General features: G+C 57.8%; 1 protein-coding gene across 1 annotated transcript in view; it reads right to left on the minus strand.

Moving 5' to 3' along the window:
• Window positions 1-21955, minus strand: part of TEAD3 (TEA domain transcription factor 3) — a gene marked incomplete at its 5' end in the record, with an annotated part of 23434 nt that continues 1479 nt past the window's right edge. The window contains 14 exons of the mRNA XM_082637725.1: window positions 1-1500; window positions 1698-1850; window positions 1927-2067; window positions 2257-2430; window positions 2593-2726; window positions 3409-3470; window positions 4057-4106; window positions 4215-4352; window positions 5249-5260; window positions 6082-6144; window positions 6360-6422; window positions 10378-10442; window positions 12602-12860; window positions 12994-13010. Of these exons, the coding sequence (XP_082493851.1) occupies window positions 1387-1500; window positions 1698-1850; window positions 1927-2067; window positions 2257-2430; window positions 2593-2726; window positions 3409-3470; window positions 4057-4106; window positions 4215-4352; window positions 5249-5260; window positions 6082-6144; window positions 6360-6422; window positions 10378-10442; window positions 12602-12860; window positions 12994-13010 (1445 nt within the window). The 3' untranslated portion in view covers window positions 1-1386. The remainder of the gene's footprint in view (window positions 1501-1697; window positions 1851-1926; window positions 2068-2256; window positions 2431-2592; window positions 2727-3408; window positions 3471-4056; window positions 4107-4214; window positions 4353-5248; window positions 5261-6081; window positions 6145-6359; window positions 6423-10377; window positions 10443-12601; window positions 12861-12993; window positions 13011-21955) is intronic.

Genomic DNA, 21955 nt, shown 5'->3' on the forward strand with positions numbered 1-21955 from the left:
TAACCCACAAACAAATAACTTTAATTTTTTTTTTTTAAGCAGGAGCTGGGCCTTGAGGGCCCCTGCGCCAGCCTTGCGCCACATTTATGATATAACCCATCACAGCTGGATTTAAAAAATACACAACAAATATATAATATACATTATAAAACCTAGGTTGGGTTTGGAGGTGGCCTGAGCGATATGCAAACTGTGAGGACCTTCAGGAAGCTCAGGGGCGGCCGGGCGGGGGGAAGAAGGGGCACAGTACTTCATACGAAACTCATAAATACCCACAGGCAGCGGGAGGACGGGGCTGGGGGCCAAGGAGCCCGGGTGTTGAGAAGGGGCTGCCGGGGAAGGTTTAACCTTCAATCCCAGAACGGGGTGTGGGGAGCTGCTGCTCCAGACCAGAGAGACTGAGGTGGGGAAAACAGAAGGGACAGGTGCCCCCCGAGGGTTCACCACCAGACGCAAGTCTTAGGCAAGAGAAAAATGCCAAACTTTTCCACCACCCCTTGTCCCTGGGCCAGTGGCCTGCCCAGGGGCTGGGGCTCCATCCTCCCACCTGACCCTCCAGCCTGCTTCAGGCCTGGGCCTGCCCCTGGAAGCCTTCACCCATCGGGAGGCTGCTGGGTGGCTCGGGACCGGACCTGGATCAGGCAGCTCTGAGGGCCGCACAGGAGCCCCCCGTGCTCTGGAAGGAGGTGGTCTGTTCAGGCCCCCAATCCAGCCGGCTGGCCCCTCAGTGCAGACCCTCCAGCCTGCCCCCGTGGCCAGCCCCCACTCCAGGGAGGTAGCATAAACCTGGGCTCTAGGGACAGGCAGTGCCGGGGGAGGGCTCCAACTCCGCCCACCCCTCCCACGGGTCCCTCCACTGAGATAGCGAGCCCCACGCTTGCCCTGCAGGGTCTGAGGATGGCACAAGGCACTTGGGGGCCTGCACGAGGCCTGGCACACAGCAGGCGCACAGAAAGTGTGGGCTCCTCTCTCTTCTTCTCAACTTGACCCCAACTCGACACTCCCCTTCTGGGGCCTCTGCACCCCAGTTCCCTTAGTCTCCATTCTTCCCTCACTCGCCCGTCACAGTCCCGTGAGGGGCCAGTGGCCACGTGTGCCTGGGCTTGAAGGTGTCCTCCCAGTCTTTCGAGGCTGGGCAGAGCTGGGTACGGTGGTCAGCGTCACTGCCAGGCTGCCCCACCGCTGAGCCCTCCTCTCTTCTCCCTCAGTTAAAGCGCAGAACAGTGGCAGGGAGTGTGTGTGCAGGGTAGATGGGGAGGCCTCCTGGGTCCTGGGCCTGAGGCCTGGCAGGTGGATGAGTCCTCAATCCTGGACCCCTAGGGGTGCCAGGCAGGTGTGTGGAGAAGATGCTCGTCCTGGATTGTGGTGGTGGGGGCGGAGGGCACCCTAGTCTTTGACGAGTTTGTAGACGTGGTGCTGGGCCCCGTGCTCGCTGGTGGAGACTTCAAAGACGAAAGCAATGACGAGCAAGGTCTCCTGGGAGTCCCGGCTCGTGACCACCTGGGGGCCGGGTAGGAAGATGCGGGAGGTCAGGCGGCACAGGGCCATGGGGCATGCGGGCTGAGCAGAGCCTTCTCCTTTCTGGGGCTCGGTCTCCTCCTCTGAGGAATGGGTCTGGCCACCCCTGCTTCGAGGCCCCTGTGCCTGGGGTGCTCCCATGACCCCCCCGCCGCCCTCTCCCCCCGCCGCCTCCACACCTGCAGGATGGTGAAGTTCTCCAGGACGCTGTTCATCATATACTTTTCGGGCAGGTGCTTGAGCTTGTGGATGAAGTTGATCATGTACTCGCACATGGGCGAGCGGTGGATGCGGTACACAAAGCGCCCATTCTCCAGCCTGGCGTACTCGGTCTGCGGGAGCCGGGGTCAGGCATCGCTCGGCTGGCCCGCCCCCAGCCCCTCCCCCACCCCCCGGGCCCCCACTCACCTCCACCTTCTCCACCACCTGCTTGCCAAAGGAGCACACCTTGGTGGAGACGCTGATGGTCATGCTGTCGGCTGAGCTGTACTGGGAGCTGACCCCATAGAAGGCGCCCGGGCCCTCCTGGATGGTGCTGTTGAGGTCGGCCTGGAGGAGGGGGCGGGGCGGCCTAAGTTGCTGTCCGAGGCCCAGGGAGGCGTCCCGCCCTGGGGCTGGGGGCATACATAGCCCGCACAGTGCCCACAGGCCCGGGGAGAGGGGGTCGGTAGGGTAGGCCTGGGTGCATCGCACATCTGGGGGGACCCTTGGGAGCAGAGAGGGACCAGGGCAGCTCACCCAGAACTTGACGAGGAAGAAGGCGTTAGGGGGCCCCTTCTCATAGAGCTCCTTCAGGCCACCCTTCTTCTCGGGAAACTTGTCGTAGATCTGACGCACATCCACTGCCTCCAGGGGCGGGTCTGAGAAGGCGGGGTTCGTCTGGCCGATGTGCACAAACAGGTGTTTGCTGTACTGTGGGGAGGGCCCAGTACAGGGTCAGGAGAGCTCAAGAGTGTGCAGGCCCAGGGGGAGCGGGGGGCTGCAAGGGAACAGACCTGCCCTATGGCGTCCCAACCCCGTGACCCTGAGCTGTGGCCCTGGACCGCACAGACCCTGCCCCACCCGCTACATTACCGTGTCAGGGTCGCGCTGCACCTCCATGAAGGCGGAATATTCGAGGAGCCGCAGCCGGGAGGAGGCGATGGTGCGGTCCTGCCACACAGGTACAGAGGCAGCAGCTGAGGGGAGCGGGGCCAGGGGCTCATAACCTGGGAGGACAAGACGGACCCTCGTCTGCATGGGGGGGGGTGCGGCTACACACAGAGCCGCCCCCCACCCCCGCACAGAGCGTGTGTGTGAGCTGGAGAATGGTGCCCCTTTTGGACGGGAACACGGGCTGGATTTTGACTCCCCGCCAGGTGTCCGTGTGCAGTACACAGACTGCAGCACCGTGTGTGGTGGCCCTGGGAGCGCACATCAGTGGATTTTCCCTCATGTCACCATTAATGTGTGTCCACACAGAAAATACAGACAAGTGACAAACGTGACAATAAAAAAAATTACCCAGAATCCTAACTCCTAGCGAAAGTAAAACTCTGAAGATTTCAGCGTATTTCCCTTGAAGGACTTATATATACATACACGTATCAATGTGACGCCTTTGGTGGTGTGTACTTGTAGCAGAGTTGTGGAAGCAACATTGTAAAAGGTACGGGGGCTGTTCCTGGCCTGTCCCACTCCCCTACAGATGCCAGCCACTCCTCCCTCCCAGCCTGTGCGCGTACACACGTGTGTGCACACACACGCACGCGTGCGCACGCACACACACACACGCGTGCACACACACGCGCACACACACACACACATACAAGTCTGGCCCCAGCTCTTCTGAGCAGAGGTGCAGCTGCTGAGGGAGGGAGAGGTGGTGGCTGCCTTGTGCAGGGAACTTACTGCTGAGCGTTGGCGGCAGGGGTGGCTGGACGGGGTAGGCTGGCTGTGCAAAGGGCTTGATGCTGCAGACAGGAGCATGGGCTGGTTAGAGGGTCACCCCCTTCCCCACCTTCCGCCTGGCCCAGTCACATGGGTCTCATCTGGGACCCCACATAGGAAGCCACCAGGCCTTCCTGTGGAGGCCCAGAAATACATGCTGACCAGCTAACTTGCAAGCTTTTTGTTTTCTTCGCGTTTTAACTTTATGAAGTCTGGCTGCATCTCGCAACTGATGTGCACATTTAATGCAGCATTTCAAACCCACCCTGCAGAGCTGTTCATTAAACTGAGGGCGTGTCTTAGGAAGAAAGTCATCTTAGAGTTGAAGGAGCTGAGAATACTTGACTACCTGACTTGTTGAATGAAAGACTGACTCAGAGATTAACTGAGTGAAAAATAATTGTAAGGTGGATGACAACTGGTTGATGAATGAACAAACACATGAATGAACAGACAGATGCATTAGATCTCTTAACTGGCGCTCTCCAACCCTCTATTTTTGAACGAAGACTTTGCTCAGCTGCTGCTGGAATGCAGATGGGAGGGGAAGTCCAGCATGGCTGCCAGGGGAAAGAAGAGGGTGTGGGAAGGAAATGCCACCATACTCACTCCTGAGAGGGTCCAGGCTGCTGTCCCAGGAGAGGGGGGCTGCTCCAGAACTGCAGAGATGGGAAGAAGCCCAGGGTCCCTCAGTATCCAGGACCCCCACCCCGGCCCACCCTAAAGGCACTCCCTCACCCCAGTCCCACTTCCCAGGACCCCTGTACCCGAGAGGAAGTGGAGAAGACGGCCTGGGGCAGAGGGGAGGGTGGGCTGAACTTGTTCTGTAGGACGCTGGCTGAGACAATCTGGGCAGAGGACATGGACGCCATGCTCTGGAGGGCTTTGTCCTTGGAGACTTGGTCCTGAGGACGGGAGGAGCCTTGTGAGGCCCAGGCCAGGCCAGAGACAAGACAGGGGCTTGCCTCAGGGGCCGCCCCCGAAGCCCTGTCTCCTAAGTGTACATCACCCCTCTGATCACAATCCACAATAAGAAATGATTTTACTCCATAACCCAGTATAAGCCAAAGCAGTTCTCCTTATTTTGCTTATTTTGTGTGTCACGCACTCTCACATTTTCTATTTCATCAGTGGTTCTCAAAGTATGGTCCACGGACCAGCAGCACCAGCATCACATGGAAGCTTGTTAGAAATCAAATTCTCAGGCCCTAGCCCAGACCTACTGAATCTGAAACTCTGAGGGTAAGGCTGAGAAATCTGACTTCATAAGTCCTCCAGGTGATTCTGATGCGTGCGGAAGTTTGAGAACTATAATCCATTTTTTAAAAGATTTATTATTTATTTATTTTTGGCCGTGTCAGGTCTTTAGTTGCGGTGCACAGGCTTCTCTCTAGTTGTGGTGCGCGGGTTTTCTCTTCTTTAGTTGTGGTGCATGGGTTCCAGAGTGTGTGTGCTCTGTAGTTGTGATGTGCGGGCTCCAGAGCGCGTGGGCTCTGTAATTTGCGGCACACGGGCTCTCTAGTTGAGGCGTGCGAGCTCAGTAGTTGTGGCGCGTGGGCTTAGTTGCCCCGCGGCACGTGGGATCTTAGTTCCCTGACCATGGATGGAACCCACGTCCCCTGCATTGGAAGGCAGATTCTTTACCACTGGACCACCGGGGAAGTCCCTATAATGCATTTTTTTAAAAATGCTGTTTGCAAGCCTATTACATTGATTTCACAATCCATAATTTGAAAATCCTATACTCGGTGCTCTCCCCTCCATTGCCCCCCACCCCCCGGGGAGGGGCAATGCTACTCACCAGGTTCATGGCCTGTGGAAGAGAAGGAGAATGGATTAGAAGAGACACAGAGGAGGGCCAGATGGGGTGGAGGGACATGCCATTTCATCCTCCTCCTCTCAATGCCCACCTGGCTCTCAGTTCCTGAGGAGTGCAGGGAAGCTCAGAGGTAGCTGTGGACCCTCCCCCAGCCCCACTGCCACCTAGAGGGAGTGCGTGCCAGCTGGGGGTGCCCTGCAAAGGTTAGGATGAGGGCAGAGGGGCTGGAGATCTAGATGGTGGACCAAGCTGGGGCCCCTTGGGTCTGTCCACGTGTACTGTGCTATAGGCGTGGGGACTGGGGCGGGAGGCCCAGTCTGCTGGGTATTTGTGGGCAGGGAGAAGAAGATGCAGCCTACAGGGGCCTTGACCTGGGTCAGGGCCATGAACCCAAGGCTCTGAGATCCTCAGCCACAGAGCAGTCAGGATTGAGCGTCCAAGACAAGGAATGGCCATGCCCGCCAGTCCCCACCAGTGTCTCCTCCCTGCCCACCTGGAGTCCCCATGCAATTAGCAAGCAGCAGTTAGGAGGAAGGAGAAAAGGAAAATGGAGGAGAAGAGAGGTGGGCCTTAGTGGCCCCCAGGTGGTCTTCCTCTCCCTCGCTGTAGGGCTTGCTGTCCCCTTGGGTTCCTGCTTACTCTCCAGGGACTCTGGCCCTGTGTAGCCTGAAGTGGCAAATGGGCTGCTTCTGCCGCTTGTCTTTCTGAGACCCCCCTGCTGCCCCCCATAGCTCCTCAGCCCCTTCCCTGTCCCGGGCTGGGGTCAGAGAGCAGCATCAGGCCTGGGCAGGGCCAGGCCAAGTGGCAGGGCATACCTTCAACTTGGACTGAATCTCCCGAGATTTCCGCCTGGCTAGAACCTGCAAGTGGCTAGAGACCTGTAGAGAGAGAGAGAGAGAGAGAGAGAGAGAGAAAGAGAAAAAGAACAGAAAGAACAGGAGAGGCAAGAACAGAGTTTCAGCCAGAAAAGAGGCACAGTGGGGCCAGAGAGCCAGCCAAGGCAGAGGCCTGAGCCGTGCAGAGAAAGTGGTAGAGGCGCCGTGAGTGAGAGGCCGAGGAAGGGCTGGAGGCCCCAGTCAGGCGCCCAACGTACCTTGATGCCAACCTGGTACTCCCGCACCTTCTTCCGAGCTAGAACCTGTATGTGGCTGGACACCTAGGGGCCGCCCCGCGCCCAGCCAGAGAGGAAAACACAGACAGTGAGGGAGGCATAGCACAGGGTAGCCACGGGCAAGGAGCATCCCAGCCCTCATCTCTGGGACCAAATGTAAGAGGGGCAACCGTGGGGCCCCTGTGGGCAGACACACCTTGGCCCTGCCAATTCTGCCCTCTTTTGGCCCTGTCTTGATCAAGGGCCTACCGTGGCTTTCAGGAGCACCATGTACAGTTGTACAGGTTGTTCACTGCATAAGCGCACCTGGCCCAGTGAGGGCTAAAATCCAGCCCAAGCTCTGCTGGCCAAGCTGTGTGCCCTGGTGCACGACTGCATCTAAAGTGGAGGAAGAGAGACCCAGGAATCCAAAATGGCATCAGTCATACCACTGAAGGAAGAGAAGCTCCTGGATGTCAAAATAGGGGAGTTGCCAAGCTGGATACTGATGCAGGATTTTACCCCTAAAGGCATTGCTGGAGCATTTCAAAGAGGTTACTACCAGTATTACAATAATATGTCAGTGTGAAGAAAGGGAGCTTCGCTGGGCTTTCTATGGTGCTGGCAGCTTACATGCTTTTCAACTACTGCTGTTCTTACAAGGAGTTCGAACACGAGCGGCCACGCAAGTATCACTGAAGAGGGCCCGGTGTGAAGGGCACACTCCTCATTCCTGACCTTTACCCAGCTGCCCTGAATCCTTTCATATCCTAACTGAGAATTAACGCCCAATAAAAGATGACTGGTAAAAAACAGAGGAAGAGCATCTTTGTATTCTTCCAAAAAGAGGTGACTTTTTCTCACTGGTATCCTCAGAGGAGACACTGTTTTTTCTAATTGGCATCACAGAGGCTAGCCAGGGCCATAATGCTCCTGCTGGCCACCAGATTATACATCAAGCCCAAAATCCTTTACAAAAGGTCTCCCCTGTACCACTGCCTAAGTCCTTCCGAGAACCCCACCAGCTTGCTGGCCTATGAAACCTGGCCTGGTCTGACTCCTGCTTTGTTCATGCAGCTTCCTCCCCCAGTACACATTCCTTCTCCTCGGACTAATACATGGCAGTGTACACTATCTCTATGTACACAGTATGTGCTTTTAACTGCATTTCTTCTCCAGCCCCTCCTCCCTGAAGCCTCCCTCTCCTGGCAGACCTGAGCTAGTCACGGTCTGGATGCGTGCGCCCTGGGCTTGCACAACAGACCTTGGCATTGTCAAGGATCTGGCCCTCAGCCTCAGAGAACCTAACTGTCACTGTTTTCCCCATGAAACAAGCGCGAGGGAACAGGTGGATCCTCTAAGCTGCTTCACACTTTCATTATCAGCAATTGCTGTTGGCTTTCTTTGTAAGTTGTTTTTATCTCCATAAAGAAACAGTTTCTTTTCTTTTTAATCGTGGACTAAAAGTTACTATGTATGCGATGCTAGGCAGCCCCCTGCTACTTAGTTAGAACCTAGGCAGGTGCTTCTCATGCCATCTCATGGTGCCTAGGATTCAGACCTATGTCTGGCAAGATTCCCGATCACTTCACGTCATGACAGTAACTGCCGTTTACCGAGCACAGCTACTATTGTTCCCAGCACTTCACATGTACCAACTCCTCTGATCTTTACAGCAATGCTAAGAAGTCGGTACTAATATTATTCCCAGTTTACAGATGATCAAACCAAAGCACAGAGAGGTTAAGCAACTTATCCAAGGTCACACAGATGAACCCAGGTGGCCTGACTCCACAGCCCACTTGGCCACCACCAATATACCCTTAGACCAGAGGACTATCTCCAAATGGTCAGCTCTGTGACAGCTGAAAGTCACATGGGACTTAATCCTAATGTAATATTTAGCTGTGTTTTCAATAGGGAGGCACTGTACTTGCTATTAATTGCTGTATGTAGCTGTAAAAAAAAATGAAAATGGCATTTTTTTTCAACAGAGAGTAAAATGAAAACAACCAAAAAACCTTGCATGTCAGCGGGTTGCTCTTTGCGACACATAAAGACATGCCTTGTTCTCACAGCCATAGGAAGGAACCCCCTTTAAGGAGATATTAGACATCAGAGTTCTAATACAGAATAAAGTTAGAGGAGTGCCACCCTTGCAAAATGACAAAGGCCAGAGGTTTTTAAAATCCTGAGCTTGCCGACAGCTCATTTGTAAAATGTTAACGTACAGCCAGCCTTCTCGGGATACCTGGCCAGGAGCAGGTATGATGCTGGACCCAGAAGTAAGAGGCTCTGCCACCCTCCTTGGGCCTCGCTTAAAGATCCCTGGGCCCCTTCCAACTCTGACAAACAGGTTCCTATGAACATGTCTTTTGGGTGAAGCAGGACACGCTGGGACAGTGCCCCCCTCCCGTGCCTGGGATGCTTTCTGTTTATAACTACAGTAATAATAATAGCCACAGCAGCGGCACATTCTTACACAAATACACTCTGTTCCACATCTCAGCTACTGAATGGTTGAGGAACAGAGGCTGGAGATGAGGCACCCCCTCCCCGCAGGTATATGAGCAAGGTATTTGAACCCGGGGGCTGATCAGCCAGTATTCCTCCTGTGGCCCCAGGCTCCAGGGAACTGGGCCCTTGTCTGTCCAGTTCCTCACCGGGTCCCTAGTGCCGAGAACATAGCAGTAGCTCAATGATTTGCTAAGTGAATAAATGCTGTACAACATGAGCTGGCCCAGGGAGAGTGGTTCATAAAGGCCTGAACAATGAGGGAGCATTTCTACTCCCGCACTGGGTGGGTGGACCCAGAACCTTCCTGTGAGACAGTGAGGATCTCAGGGGTGGGTGCAAGGCCCAAACCCCATCCAGAGAGGGAGGTTTGGGGGGCTGAGGGCCAGAGCTGGCCTCGGTTCTCCAGGTCCCTGCCTAGAGCCTGCCTCTCTCCCGCCACCCAATCATCTCCCAAATCACCAGTTTCTTCCGTCCCTACCACCACTACTCTCACCATTGCCGCTGCCCAGGCCACCGCTGCTGACCTAGGTCCCTGCCTTGGCCTGGTCTTCTCTATCCACTGCCTCGGGTGTTCCGGAGACAAGATGCCTTGACAGCTGCCACAAGCCACTCCCTGATCTATTCCCTTCCATGGCCCCCAGTTGCCCCCAGGGAAACCTGTCCCTCTGGCCTCCAGCTCAATCTCTCACAGCCCTCGGCTTTTCCCACCCCTCCCTCCACACACCACACTGCTAATGGAAGGCTCTTTCCTGCCCAGTGGGTTGAATCCTGGATCCACCACCTACCCGTGGAGTGACCTTAGGAAGTTACTTAACTTCCCTGTGCCTCGGTTTCCTCACCTGTAAAATGGAGATAGTTACTGTACCTACTGCATAAGGTTGCTATGAGGACTAAATAAATTAATACAAAGTCAGCTCTGAATGGGCTTACAATTACTATTTGTATAGCCAACTTCCTCAGCCTGGAAGAATCCTCTCCCTTTTTCCTGCCTGGCTAAATCCTCTTCCTTCTTAAAAATACATCTTGAGTGTCATCTCCTCCAGGAAGCCTTCCTAGCCCTCCCTCTTCCCTTCCCCTCCCTGGTCCAGGCTCAATGCTTGTCTGACAGTACATGCTCCAATCTCAGCCATGCTGCCCTGCTTTGCCCTCACCTGTCCAACTGTCTGTCTCCCTGACTGGTCAGCGAGCCACTCAGGGCAGTGACATGCAGCTGCCACAGTTGCCCACTGCGGCGTATCTGTGGTCGCTGGATCACAGGTCTGGGAGGGGGGTCAGAAAGGACAGTGGGGACTTCCCTGGTGATGCAGTGGTGAAGACTCCTCGCTCCCAATGCAGTTGGCATGGGTTTGAGCCCTGGTCAGGGAGTTAGGGGACTGGGCTGGGCAAGGGGTCAGCTCTGAGGAGGCGGGCAGGGCAATGGGATAGCTCGGCCTGGGAGGGGCTGACAGAGGCAGGGGAGAGAGTGTGTGAGGGCAGAGGGGCTGCAGCGTAAATTATCTTTTACCTGTTTTCTTGTCCGAGTCTTTCCCGTCCTCAATTTAATATACCGTGCGATCAACTCATTTCGGCCTAGATTGGGGTGAGAAGAAAAAATAGGGATTGGTCAAAGGGGACCCCTGGTGGCTGTTGACCCCCCCACCAGCTGGAAATACACCAGGTCCCTCCCACACATGCTGCTCTTGTTTTCTCTCCCCACTCTCTTCGCTCCACCCCACCTAAGGGGCACAAGCGGGGTGGGTGAAGGATGGTGGGGAAGTCCCAGAGCTCCCCCCACCGCCTCCAGGACCTGGGGGGCTGCTGTTGGGGGAGGGGCAGCAGAGCAGGAGGTGGAACAATGTCAGGCGGCTTGACAGGTTTCCCTGCGAGACAGACAGGGGCAGGTGTGGCCGAAGGGCTGCAGGACAGCTGGGCCCCTCACTCCCAGTCCCCCGCAGTGCTTCCTTCCTCTCCGTGCTGTCTCCGTGCTGTCACCAGCTCCAAACCTCCGAGGGTAAGGGCTCGTGTGTGTGTGTGTGTGTGTGTGTGTGTGTGTGTGTGTGTGTGTGTGTGTGTGTGTGTGTGTGTGTGAGAGAGAGAGAGAGAGAGAGTGAGAGAGAGAGAGAGAGAGAGAGAGATGGTGAGAGAGAGAGAGAGAGAGAGAGAGAGAGAGTGAGAGAGAGAGAGAGAGAGAGAGAGAGAGAGAGAGAGGACTGGGCACGCATACCTGTGTGTGTCTGTAAGAACTCTGGCCTGGGTTCCTGTCCTAGCTGTCCTTGCCACCAGGAGACCCTGGACAAGTCCCTGCCCTTCTCTGGTGAAACAGGCAGGAAGGACCAGATGGTCTCCAACACGTCTCCTACACTGACAGCCTGGGTCAAGATGTGTCACTGAGCATGTCACTGTGTCCTTGAACCTGTCACCCCCATGTCACTGGTTACCAGTGTCTGTCCCTCCCTGTGAGAGAGTGCAGCCTGTCAGACTTGGGGTGGGGGCTCTGCTCAGCACCAGGGACCCTCTGGGGGCCCAGAGGCTGGCCGGCATCCAGGGCGCTTGGCCCTGTAAAGGGGGTGCTTGGGACGCACGGTGAAGCATGTGTCAGCATCCTCAGCGGGTAGGCTTCTTACCCCCAAATTCAGGCCCCCTGCCCCCCAACCCCATAGCCTCCCCAGAAGGACCGCATTCTCCAGATTCCTCTTCCATGACGGAACTGGCCCCACGGCTCCTCCCTTCCTGCCTGCCCCTCTCCACCCCACTCCCTCCGCCCTGTCTAAAAATACCCTGTGGGGCTGCCCCAGCCATCTGGGAGGGAGCAGTGGGGGCAGGCGGCCCCCGCCCTATGGAAGGCGCCCTGGAACATCTGCCTGCCCCGTGAGTGGGGCTCTGGGGCTGGGGGTGGGCGTGGCACGGTGGTGGGGCAAGGGACACGGGGCAGCCCAGCCAGTGCTGGACACTGGGAGGGGACAGGCTGAGGGCCTGCCTCACCCAGCCATAGGCTGTCGGGGCGGGTTGGAGGGAGCTGGCAAGGAGTCAGGCCCCAAAGTGTTGAGTTATCCCAAAAATGCAGCCCTGGGAGAGCCCTCTCAGGGCTGGACCAGGGTGGATGCTCCCTTCTGGAGGCAGGAGGTGGGCAAGGTGGAAAAGAGAGGGGCTAGGAGAGCAGCAGACTTGGGAGGGGGTGTGAGGAGTGAGGGAGTCCCCTTGTCTCTCCAGCGCCCTTCCCCACGCAAGCCCTGTCACACTGTGGACCTCCCACCACTCTGCAGCCCCCTCTCCACGCCCCCTGTTCTCTGGAGGGAACTCGCCAGTGGGAAACACTGCTCTCTGCTGGGATCCCACCCCAGGTCTCACCCCTCGGGCTCCCCCACGTCCTCCCAGGAGAGGGACCCTCTCCTGGGCCGAGCCTGGAACACACCAGATTGACCCAGTTTCCCGGGCCCACTGAGTCACCCCGAAACTTCCAGGCTGGCTGGAGCGAGGAGAGGAGGGGCGGTCGGGGGGTGGGGTCGGGGGTGGGGGTGGTGTCACGTGTGGGCTGCGCTCTGGTGGAGGGGGCAAACCTGGCCTGTTTATGAGGAGGATCCAGACACACAGGCTTGCACGCCCAGACCCGCCCGCCCTCAGAGGGCTGGCGGCCTCCAGGACTTCGCCAAACCGGTTGGGTGAGGGGGCAGAGAGCAGAGGGAGGGGTGAGGAGGGCTGGACCGCCTCCCCAGGTGCAGTCCAGGGTCCCTGTGCCTCCCCACACGCACCGTACATCTTGCCCTCGTCCGACAGGATGATCTTGCGACGGCCGCAGGGTGGGTAGATGGCCAGGGCCTCCTGGAAGCTCTGCTCGATGTCCGGGCTCCACACACCCTCCGCATCGTTGTCCAGCCCCTTGTCCAGGCCCTCGGGCCCATCCTCCCGGGCCTCCCCGGGGCTGCTGCTGGCATTCCAGCTGTTGGACGCTATTGTGCTGGTTGCTCTGGGCTCTGGGCTCTGGGCCTGAGCCCACTGGGCAGCCTGAGCCTGGGGGGCAGACGCAGAGGGGTTAGGGCAGGGTCCTCCCAGACCCCAGCAATCTCCACCCCCGGGGCAGGTGCTCCAGGGTTGGGTGGAGGCAACCAGAGGTTATGTTTAGTCAGTGCTGTGTGACCTTCACCTCTCTGAGCCTCAGTCCTGTAAAACGAAGGAAGGGTCTCCTTTGAGGTTGTGAGGGTTAAAATGAAATGAGATCAGACAACGTGCCAACCATGATGCCTGGTGGTGATCAACAGCAACAATAACAATGCCTTATACCTACACAGTACTTTTGTGGGGAAAAAGTACTTTCATATTTATTCAATCCTCAAAACTAAGGCGGGGAGGGCAAGGAGTGATGCCCATTATTCAGATGAGGCAAACAGGCTCACAAGGCCATGCAGCTGCCAAAGGCACCATGATGGGCAGAGAGGAGGACCACGAGGGGCAGGGCCCAGTGCTTCTGTGGCTCTCAGAGAGGCTCCTTGGCTCTCGCTGTGCCAGCTCCTCCTCCTTGTCATCAGGATCCCCAACCAGGGACCCCCACCCCTCATTCTCCCCACAGCATCAGTGCAATCCTGCCAAGGACCCGCTGTGGCCTGAGGAGGGTCCCAGATCCAGGAAGGGTACAGTTTTGCCTTCCCCAAAAGATAACTCATGAGAACCCTGCCAAGGAACCTAAACTCAGGGCAGGAACTGCCTCAGGAATCATGAGAAGGGAGCGACACTGGTTGGTAAGGGAGCAGCTGAGAAGGTGCCTGGCCGACAGCCTTGCTCAACCCCACCCACTCCTCCATCCCACTTCCTGTTCCTGCACCTCCCGGCCCCGCAGCAGCCCATAAACCACCCACACGCTGGCCCCTGCCCTGGCCCACATCGTGGATGGGCCAGGGCTCTGTAAACTCTGAGTTCCCTGCACATGCCAGGCTGGGTTATTAAAGCAGATCACACCCAGACAGTCCCCCAACACACACAGCCCTAAGGCTCACCCCCCGACCCCCTTCAGCCTCAGAACCACATGTCCAATGTGTGTGTATCAGGGTCCTGGGAGCCCCAGAGCCCCAGACGGCTAGACCTCAGGACTTTGCTCTGGGCTGTAGGGAAAGGGGGGAGCAGGGTGGAGAGTGGGAGACCCCATCAGAAGCTGGGGAAGAGACTTCTTTCCCCTCAAACAAGAATTCCAGGTCTTGCCAAATGGGTGGGGATTTTCCCTGTGGGGGCCACCTCTTCGCTTTGGAAGGCTTGAAGGTAGTTGCTAGTGGCATGGGATGGGGAGGGCCTGGGGGCCTGAATGTCAGATGGATATAGAGTTTACATTTAACTTTACTACGAATGACAGCACCTGCATATGGCAGGCACTAGTCTGGGAGTTTACACACATTGACTCATTTAATCCTCACAATCACCTATGCGGTAGATACTATTATTACTTCTACTTTACAGATGAGGAAACCAAAGAACAGAGGGGTTAAGCAATTTGCCCAAGGACACACAGCTAGTAAGTGCTAGAGCTGGGTTCTGAACACAGGCAATCTAGCTTCAGTCTCTTAACCAAGGTAAGAAGCCCCACCACCTGCAGAGGGAAAGGAGGCCCAGCATGGGTTGTCATGGCAACCACCTGAGAATGCCCAGTGGGGTCCAGACCACAGGGTCCCCCCCCAGCACAGGTGGCTGGAGCAACTTCAAGGACCCCCAGACCGCTGTAACCCTTCCTGTGAGGCCTCCAAGACCACCACACCAGAGGGCAGCCAGGGAGAGAGGAAGCCATGCTCCTGATGGGTCAGAGGGGCCACACCCCTCTGCTCACCCCGGCAAGCTGTATTCTCATCCCCATCCCCTCCTCAACCCCTTGAGGGCAAGTTCTGTAATAAGAGTAGGGGGGAGGGGTGGGATGCCGGGGGACACAGCGGCGCCTATACTGAGCTAGCTGGGAGGCAAGCCACCGCCCCACGCCCGTGCCCCAAGTCTGACAGTGCCACAGGCGGACGTTAGAGGGGAGGCAGAAGAGGGACTACAATGAGCTAAGACCCCTCCCAACAGAGTCCTCAACCCATTGCCCCCAAATCTTTTCCGGAGGCCTCCCTCAGAGCAGCAGGGGCCCGGCGCATGGGGGGCCCTGGCAGCCCCAGACTTTTCAAAGCAACTTTCTTGCCTCCCCCAAGTCTGTGCCCGCCTCCCCTCATCCAGGGAGTGGCCCCCCCTTCTCGGGGTGATGTCAGCCCCGCCCCGCCCCCCGCAGGAGCACTGTGGCCAAATATGGCGAACACAGCAGTGCTTGGGAGCTGGGACAGACTGGGGGGGCGGGGCGGCGGCCCCTGGCTGGGACTGCTGGCAGCTGGTGAGGGGGAGGGGAGCCCAGGGGGCGGCCACAAGGACAAGTCAAGGAGAGAAGCAGGACCACCGTCCCTTCCGCTGGCTCACCGGCATATGCTAGACTCACTTTCCAGGAACACCCCTGCGGGGAGAGGCACCCACACAGGGGCCGGCAGGTGACCCCCACCCCACACAGCCATGCACTGGAGCACGTGTGTGCAGTACGCTGCGTGGGTGCGCGAGTGGACACCCCAATAAGAATATTTATACCCCCCAGACCGAGGCACACCCGTGGGCAATGGCAGGCGGGCAGCTGAGCCCCGCTGGGGGCTGAACTGGGGTCTCTGTCCTACCGCATCACTCAGGAGCAGGTCAGTGCAAGGAGTCTGCACTGGGTGCTCTGGCCTTCCCAGAGTTACTGCTGTGGGATGAGGACAGAGGTGAGAGTGGGCCACCCTCCTCTCCTTAGACCCCAAACCACTGGGACTCAGGCTGGGGGCAGGGAGGAGGCTGTGGGTTCCTCAGCCAGCTGCAGGGCTGGACTGAGGCCAATGCTGGACTCAGGCGTGGTGGAGGGGGCTGCCTGGGGTCAGAGGGCAGGCCCCAGGGGAAGGCAGCCCCAGCCCAGCGTCGGGTCTTATCTGCCCTTTATAGAGTGGGGTTGACAGGGGTGGCAGCCCCCCAGCTGCTCGTTGACACTGTCCCAGGTGTCTAGAACCTCTGCGTTGCTGGGCTGCACCACCAGGTGGGGTGGGAGAAGGGGTAGAAAGACCCAAGTGAGGGGCAAAGAGGGTGGAGCTTGGGATAGACAGGAGGGGAAGGGGGACACGGTGTGGGCAAGTCTGGGGGTGGGTGAAGAGAGCAGGAGACAGACAGACAAGAAAACAGACAAAAGAGACGGGACAGTCACAGAGTGAGAGACAAAAGAAAGAGACCTAGAGAGGAGATCTTGGAGTGAGACCCAGAGGGAGAGACAGAGACAGAGATCCAGAGAGAGACAGACATACGGAACAGGTAGCGTGCTGGAGAGTGAGGTCCACAGACACTGCGGGGGAGTGGGGAGAGAGTGAGGGAGAGAGTGACTATGACCAACAGAGACAGAAAGACAGAGACCAAGATGGAGGAGATGGAGACACACAAATGAAGGGGGTAAATCACTAAACTCAGATACAGTCAGGCAGTGAGGGAGGGGAAAACCAGATGGTGGTGAGAGAGAAAAAGAAGGAGAGAGAGAGAGTGCACGAGTGAGAGCCAAGGACGGAAAGACTCAGAGGCTGGGGCAGACCTAGTGGGAAGGAGTGACCAGGGGAGCCACGGCTGGGAGCTGGGGGCTGGGGTCAGCCACAACAGGGCCACATCCAGGACATCCCCACTCCTGGCCCATCTGCTCCCCAGCCCTCCTCTCGGACGACCTCCCATCTCCCTGGTATTGCACAGCCCAAGGACCTCCTGTGTTCTTGCTCTAACTTTATCCTCAATCTGACCAGCGCACACCCGCTTCCCCTCTCCCAGGGCCTTCTGAGGTCAGAAGGTGCCTCTGGGTGGTGGCCGGGTAGGAGATAGGAGGCTGGGTGAGCAGGCCTCAGGGCCCTGAGGGAGATAAGGGGCACCTTGCTGCCCACTCCCCACCCTGGGGCCAGACCTGCTGGAATAACTGGCTGGACAGCTCCAGGGGTGGAGGCCAGCGCAGGGGCTGCTGCAGAGGCCCTAGGCCCTCACCCCCCAAGGCCCCCCCACCCCCGCAGCCTCCAGACCACCCAGCCCTCTACCGCCTTTCAAGTAGGGGGAGGGATGGGCTTGAAACCTGGGCTCCCCCAGAGCTTCTGCCTGGTGGGGGATGCAGAAAAGGCAAGTCCAGGCAGGTGTCTGGACCCCGCACCCCTCCCCCGGCACCAGCCCCGCGGAGAGGTCGGACCGAGCCTGGTGACTGTGCTGGGTCTAGCGGGCAGCAGCTGTCCACTCCTGCAGGACTTCAGCCCTCAAAGTGCTCTCACTTTGAGTGAAAACATCACTCAAAGTGTGGGAAGATTAGTGAAATCAGCAGTTTCATCCTGAATGCCCTGCCCCCAAACCTGGGCTGGGCTGACCAGCCGGGGTGGGGGGGTGGTGGCGAGGATGCGGCAGGCGGTAGATGAGGGCTAAGGGAGCCTCCCCGCCTCCGCTGCTTTTCCCTCCTTCCTCCCCACCCACCCCCACAGCGGGCCAGCTGTTCTCCAGCTGCCAGAGGCTCCCACCCTAGAACTGGCCGTGCTCTGGTTGGGATGGGAGAGCAGGGCAGGCGGGATGGGGATGGTGTCTGCCTCCCCCACCTGCAGGCCAAGGACCCCTGAGGGACCCTGCCAAATGACCACACCCTGCCAGGCTGGAGATGGAGTACCCTCCTCCCTGGAGCAGGGTCGAGATTTTTACAGGAGGAAGCAATTTGCAGAGCCCACTAGGAGGGAGGTGAAGGGGGGCTCCCCACCCCTCCCCAGCTTACTAATGTGCTTCCAATTTGGGAATCCAGTCTCTGCACCCACCCACCCCCTCTCCTAAGGCGCGGGCTCCTCGGGGAGCAGATGGGGCAGGGTAGCCCCCCAGGCTTCCCTCTCCAAGGCTCATCCTCACTGTCACCCCTGCTTCCAGCAGTGTAGGAGGGAGGGAGGGAGGGAAGAGACTCAGAGCCCTCAAACCTCCTGCAGGAAGAAGGGGCCCACTTCCCACACCTCCCTTCACCCCCACTCTGAGACTGTCCTGTCTCCTCATCTCATCCCACTCCAGGAAGGCCAGGGATCCAAGCTGGAGGAGGCGGGGATGCAGCCAAGGGGTGAAACTCAGTGAACATGTCAGAGGGCCCCTTGGACTCTGGATCACCCGCTGAGCTGCCACTGGTCCCTCAGTCAGTTGCCCCCTCAGGAAGGTCACAATGTCAATGTCGTCTATAAACACACAGGCTTTCCCTGGGCGTCTCCTCTCTATCAAATGCACACACTCCTCTTCACAGCCACTCTCCTGCACATTCACTGTTACCTGCATCTCCCTTATTTCTTTTTCTTAACTTCTTTTATTGTGATAAAATATACGTAATAAAAAATGTACCATTTTAATCGTTTTTAAGTGCACACTTCAGCAGCATTAAGTACATTCTTTCTTTGTTTTTTTTTTCTTGTATTTTTGTTGGCCATGCTGACGGCGCGTGGGATCTTAGTTCCCCGACCAGGGATCGAACCCGTGCCCCCTGCACTGGAAGTGTGGAATCTTAACTGCTGGACCACCAAGGAAGTCCCATTCTTTCTTTGTTTTCAACAGTTTTCTTTCTGTGGTCCTCCACGTAGACACCACATGCATTGGGGTCACAGTCACCCAAATTCATCATACATGGCATCCCACGCCATATATGCCACAGTCCTGAAGGATGTCACCCCCACTGCCCCACAGTCGCAAACCATCTCAGATGTGACCACACACAGAGTCAGTCTCAGTCACACCCCACAAACAGCACCGTCCCTCCATGTGTGGAGTTTCTTTCTCGTGCTCAGTCTCACCCACACGCCTGATTTCACACTCAGCTGTTGCCACAGCTTCTCAGCACATGCCTGCTGCACTGGATATAGTCTGCCGCGTCACAACGGTTTCCCCCTTACACACACACGTACACCATGTTGTGACAGCTTTTCTCATACGTGGTGTCATATATAGTCACACACAGACCATCAGAGTTTCTACAAACCCAAGGTCATCTCATTTGCAGAGTGTCACTCGTTCTGCTTCTGACACACAGAGCATCACACAATCGCAGTGTCCCTCACACACCTGGAGCATCGGAATCCCATCCAGACACGAGTGTGAGCTCACACCGCTGGTCAAGCAGACAGTGTCTTTCATAAACGTACCCCTTGTGATGGCCCCTCACACACACAGGTCCCCCATACAGCCTCACACACACACACAAACACACACACATGCAGCGTCAGTCACACACTAAGAACGTCATTCACAGTTTCCCTCATGTACCTGCAGTGTCAGTCACACACTGAGAATATCATAGCTTCTCTCACACGTGAATGTTACAGTCACAATGTTGCATACAGTTGCTCTCACATGCAGTCACACACACATGCTGGTTTTACCCAGTTCCCCCCACCTGCACCCACCCCCCCAGCGTCACCCACACAGAGTGTTCCACTGGGCTTCTCTCTCACACACATCCAGCGGCACACACAGTGGCACTCTCGTTTCCCTCTATCACTTCCTGTCCTGTCGGGCCTGGCAGGGAGTACAGGAAGCAATCAGCACTCTAGGAAACCTCAGGGGCAGAGGCTTTGGGGCTTCGTAGAGCGACAGAATTCTCTGGCTCCTGCCCCCAGTCCCCTGTGGGACCCTGAGCGGACAGGCAGAGCCCTCTCCCCTCCAGAGTCCTCCCTGGAGGGGCAGGGCCTCTCCTGCAGACCACCCTAGGCTGGCACACCAGGGGGGAGGGGAGGGCAGGGCGAGGCCACGGGGGACAGGGCCGAGTGTGATCTGCTGGCCTCCACCCCAGCTCTGAGCAGAGAAGCTCCTGCCATCACCCCAGGGCGGCCCCGGAGGGCCATGGAGACCTGGACCCTCAAGGCCACCCCTCAGACCCCACAGCTCCTGCAGCGCCCACGTGGGAAGCAGAGACTGCGACCTCCTGGCCACCTCCACAGAAAGCTGCAGCACTGGGAGCCCTCTTGGCTCCCTGGAGCCTGGCACCACCAGCTCCCTCCCCCACTGTCCTCCCTGTCAGCCGGCCCCTAGGCACCTCTCCCTTCCTGAGCGAGGAGGTGGACAGGGCTGGGAGCTTTCACTCCCTTCCAACTTCCACCCTGAGCCCCTAGAGGCGTCCGGGAGAGGGGTCGGCCATCCAGGAGAGGGGTCGGCCATCCAGGCAGCCTCTGAACACCATTTACCCTGCCCAGCCTTGCCAGACCCCACTGCCACCTCCCAGGGCAGCTCCCCGGACTCCACCGGCCTTCCTGTCCCCTGACACCTGCTGCCTGTAACCTTTTCAGCCACTCTCACCTGGCTTAGCTGCCCTCAGTCACCCCCTCATTAGCCCTCGCCTTCTTCTTAGAACACTGGGTCACCCACTCACCTCTCCAGGCCCCACCAGGTTCAGGTTCCATGATGGGAAGAGAGGGGAGAAGTCATGGATTCCAAACAGGGAAACTGAGGCCCACCAGGATGACACAACTGGTTAAAGGCCCAGCTGGGGCCAGATCTCTTAATTTCTTGACCTCCTCTGTTTGAGAGGTCTCCTTCTTGTTTTAATATTTACCCAACTGTCAGAATGTACCAAGGTCTGCAAACCTGAGGGTGAGGGTGGCAGCAGGGCTCACGAGAGAGAGAGAGAGAGAGAGAGAGAGAGAGAGAGAGAGAGAGAGAGAGAGAGACACACACACACACACACACACACACACACACACACCCTACCTACCTCTGTCCTGCCAATCACTGACCATCCTACTCAGCCATTCCCTTGCCCAAATGCACTAATTAGCATTAATTATTGTTCCCTCCCTGGGGGAATGGTGGTGTGGGAAGGCCCACAAGGTTGAGACTCCCATTGGATCCCAGCCTCTCTCTGAGGAGGGGGCATCCAGGGCCCCTGAAGTCACTGTCACCATATAGCTTAGTCCTAGAAAATACATCTGTTTATCTCCTAGGGATCCAGAAAGACCAGAGAACCATGTCCTGTGGTGGCACCGCTGGGGGGAGGTCTTGGAAAAGGAGCTACAAGAATCTGGAAGGGAGGAATACTTAATTCCCCCAAATCTCTAACTTTTGGCAACTTTAGATTTCCCTCCTTGCCCTAGGCTGCCCCCAGAATTCTGGCCAAGGAGGCACCCTGGCCCCCTGCGCTGGGGTGGAACATGTGGACACAGAATCAGCTGCAGGAGGCCGGATATACAGAGGCGCCGTGGGCTCGCACCAGCCCCTCTGAGCTGTGTCCAGCCCCCATCCCTACCCCCTGCTCTCCTGGGCTACAAGTCCAGGCCTGACCTGGTTCTGCCTCTACCTGGAGCGAGTAAAGACACAGAAGGAGGTGCCCCCTGAGAAGCCCTACCCCAGCGCCTCATTCCCCCTTGTTCAGAAAGAACCTCTCAGCCCTGGATCAGGGCCCCTCTCCTGGAAAGGTGACACAGTGGGGTCTCCATGACACTGCCGTGCGGCCTGGCTAAGCTGGAAACCAGACGCAGACAGGCACTCCCGGCCTTCCTTCCCCAGGCAGGAGTAAAGGGCACGACAGACAATGGTGGGGGTGGTGTTGGGGGGTTAGGGTTAGAGGAGACAAGCGGCCTTCAAACCCTCTAAAGTCTAAACAAGGGCTCTGAGGAAGCGTGGCCACGAGAAGGCCCCAAATCCAGCCCCCTTTAGAGCCAGGCTCACAGAGCTCAGGGCTGGAACTCCGAAAACTCCACCCCGACGCAGGCGGCAGACTGGAGGGAACTTAAGCCCCTGCCCCTCAGGGGGCACACGCCCGGGGCGCGCAGCTTTGCTGCCGGACACCCTCCACGATCCGGCGCGGCTGCGGGCACCGCGCGCAGGAGCCGGCCTGGGCGCCGGGAGGCCGGGCCCGAGGCCTGCGTGGAGCTGGGGCCCAGCGGGCTCCGAGAGAGCGCCAGCTGGGAGTCCAAAGGGCGGCGGGGCCCGGGACTGGGAGCTCCCCGGTGGCAGGCCCCCAGACCGTGTGGGCCCCCAGACCGCGACCTCGACACCCCAAAGGCGTACGTTGGGCCAGGCGATGGCACCGGGGCCAAGCTCCCGGCTCCCCGACCTCCCCCCGAACA

This window comes from Mesoplodon mirus, assembly GCF_964341445.2.
Source record: "Mesoplodon mirus genome assembly, chromosome: 12".
Lineage (NCBI taxonomy): Eukaryota > Metazoa > Chordata > Mammalia > Artiodactyla > Ziphiidae > Mesoplodon > Mesoplodon mirus.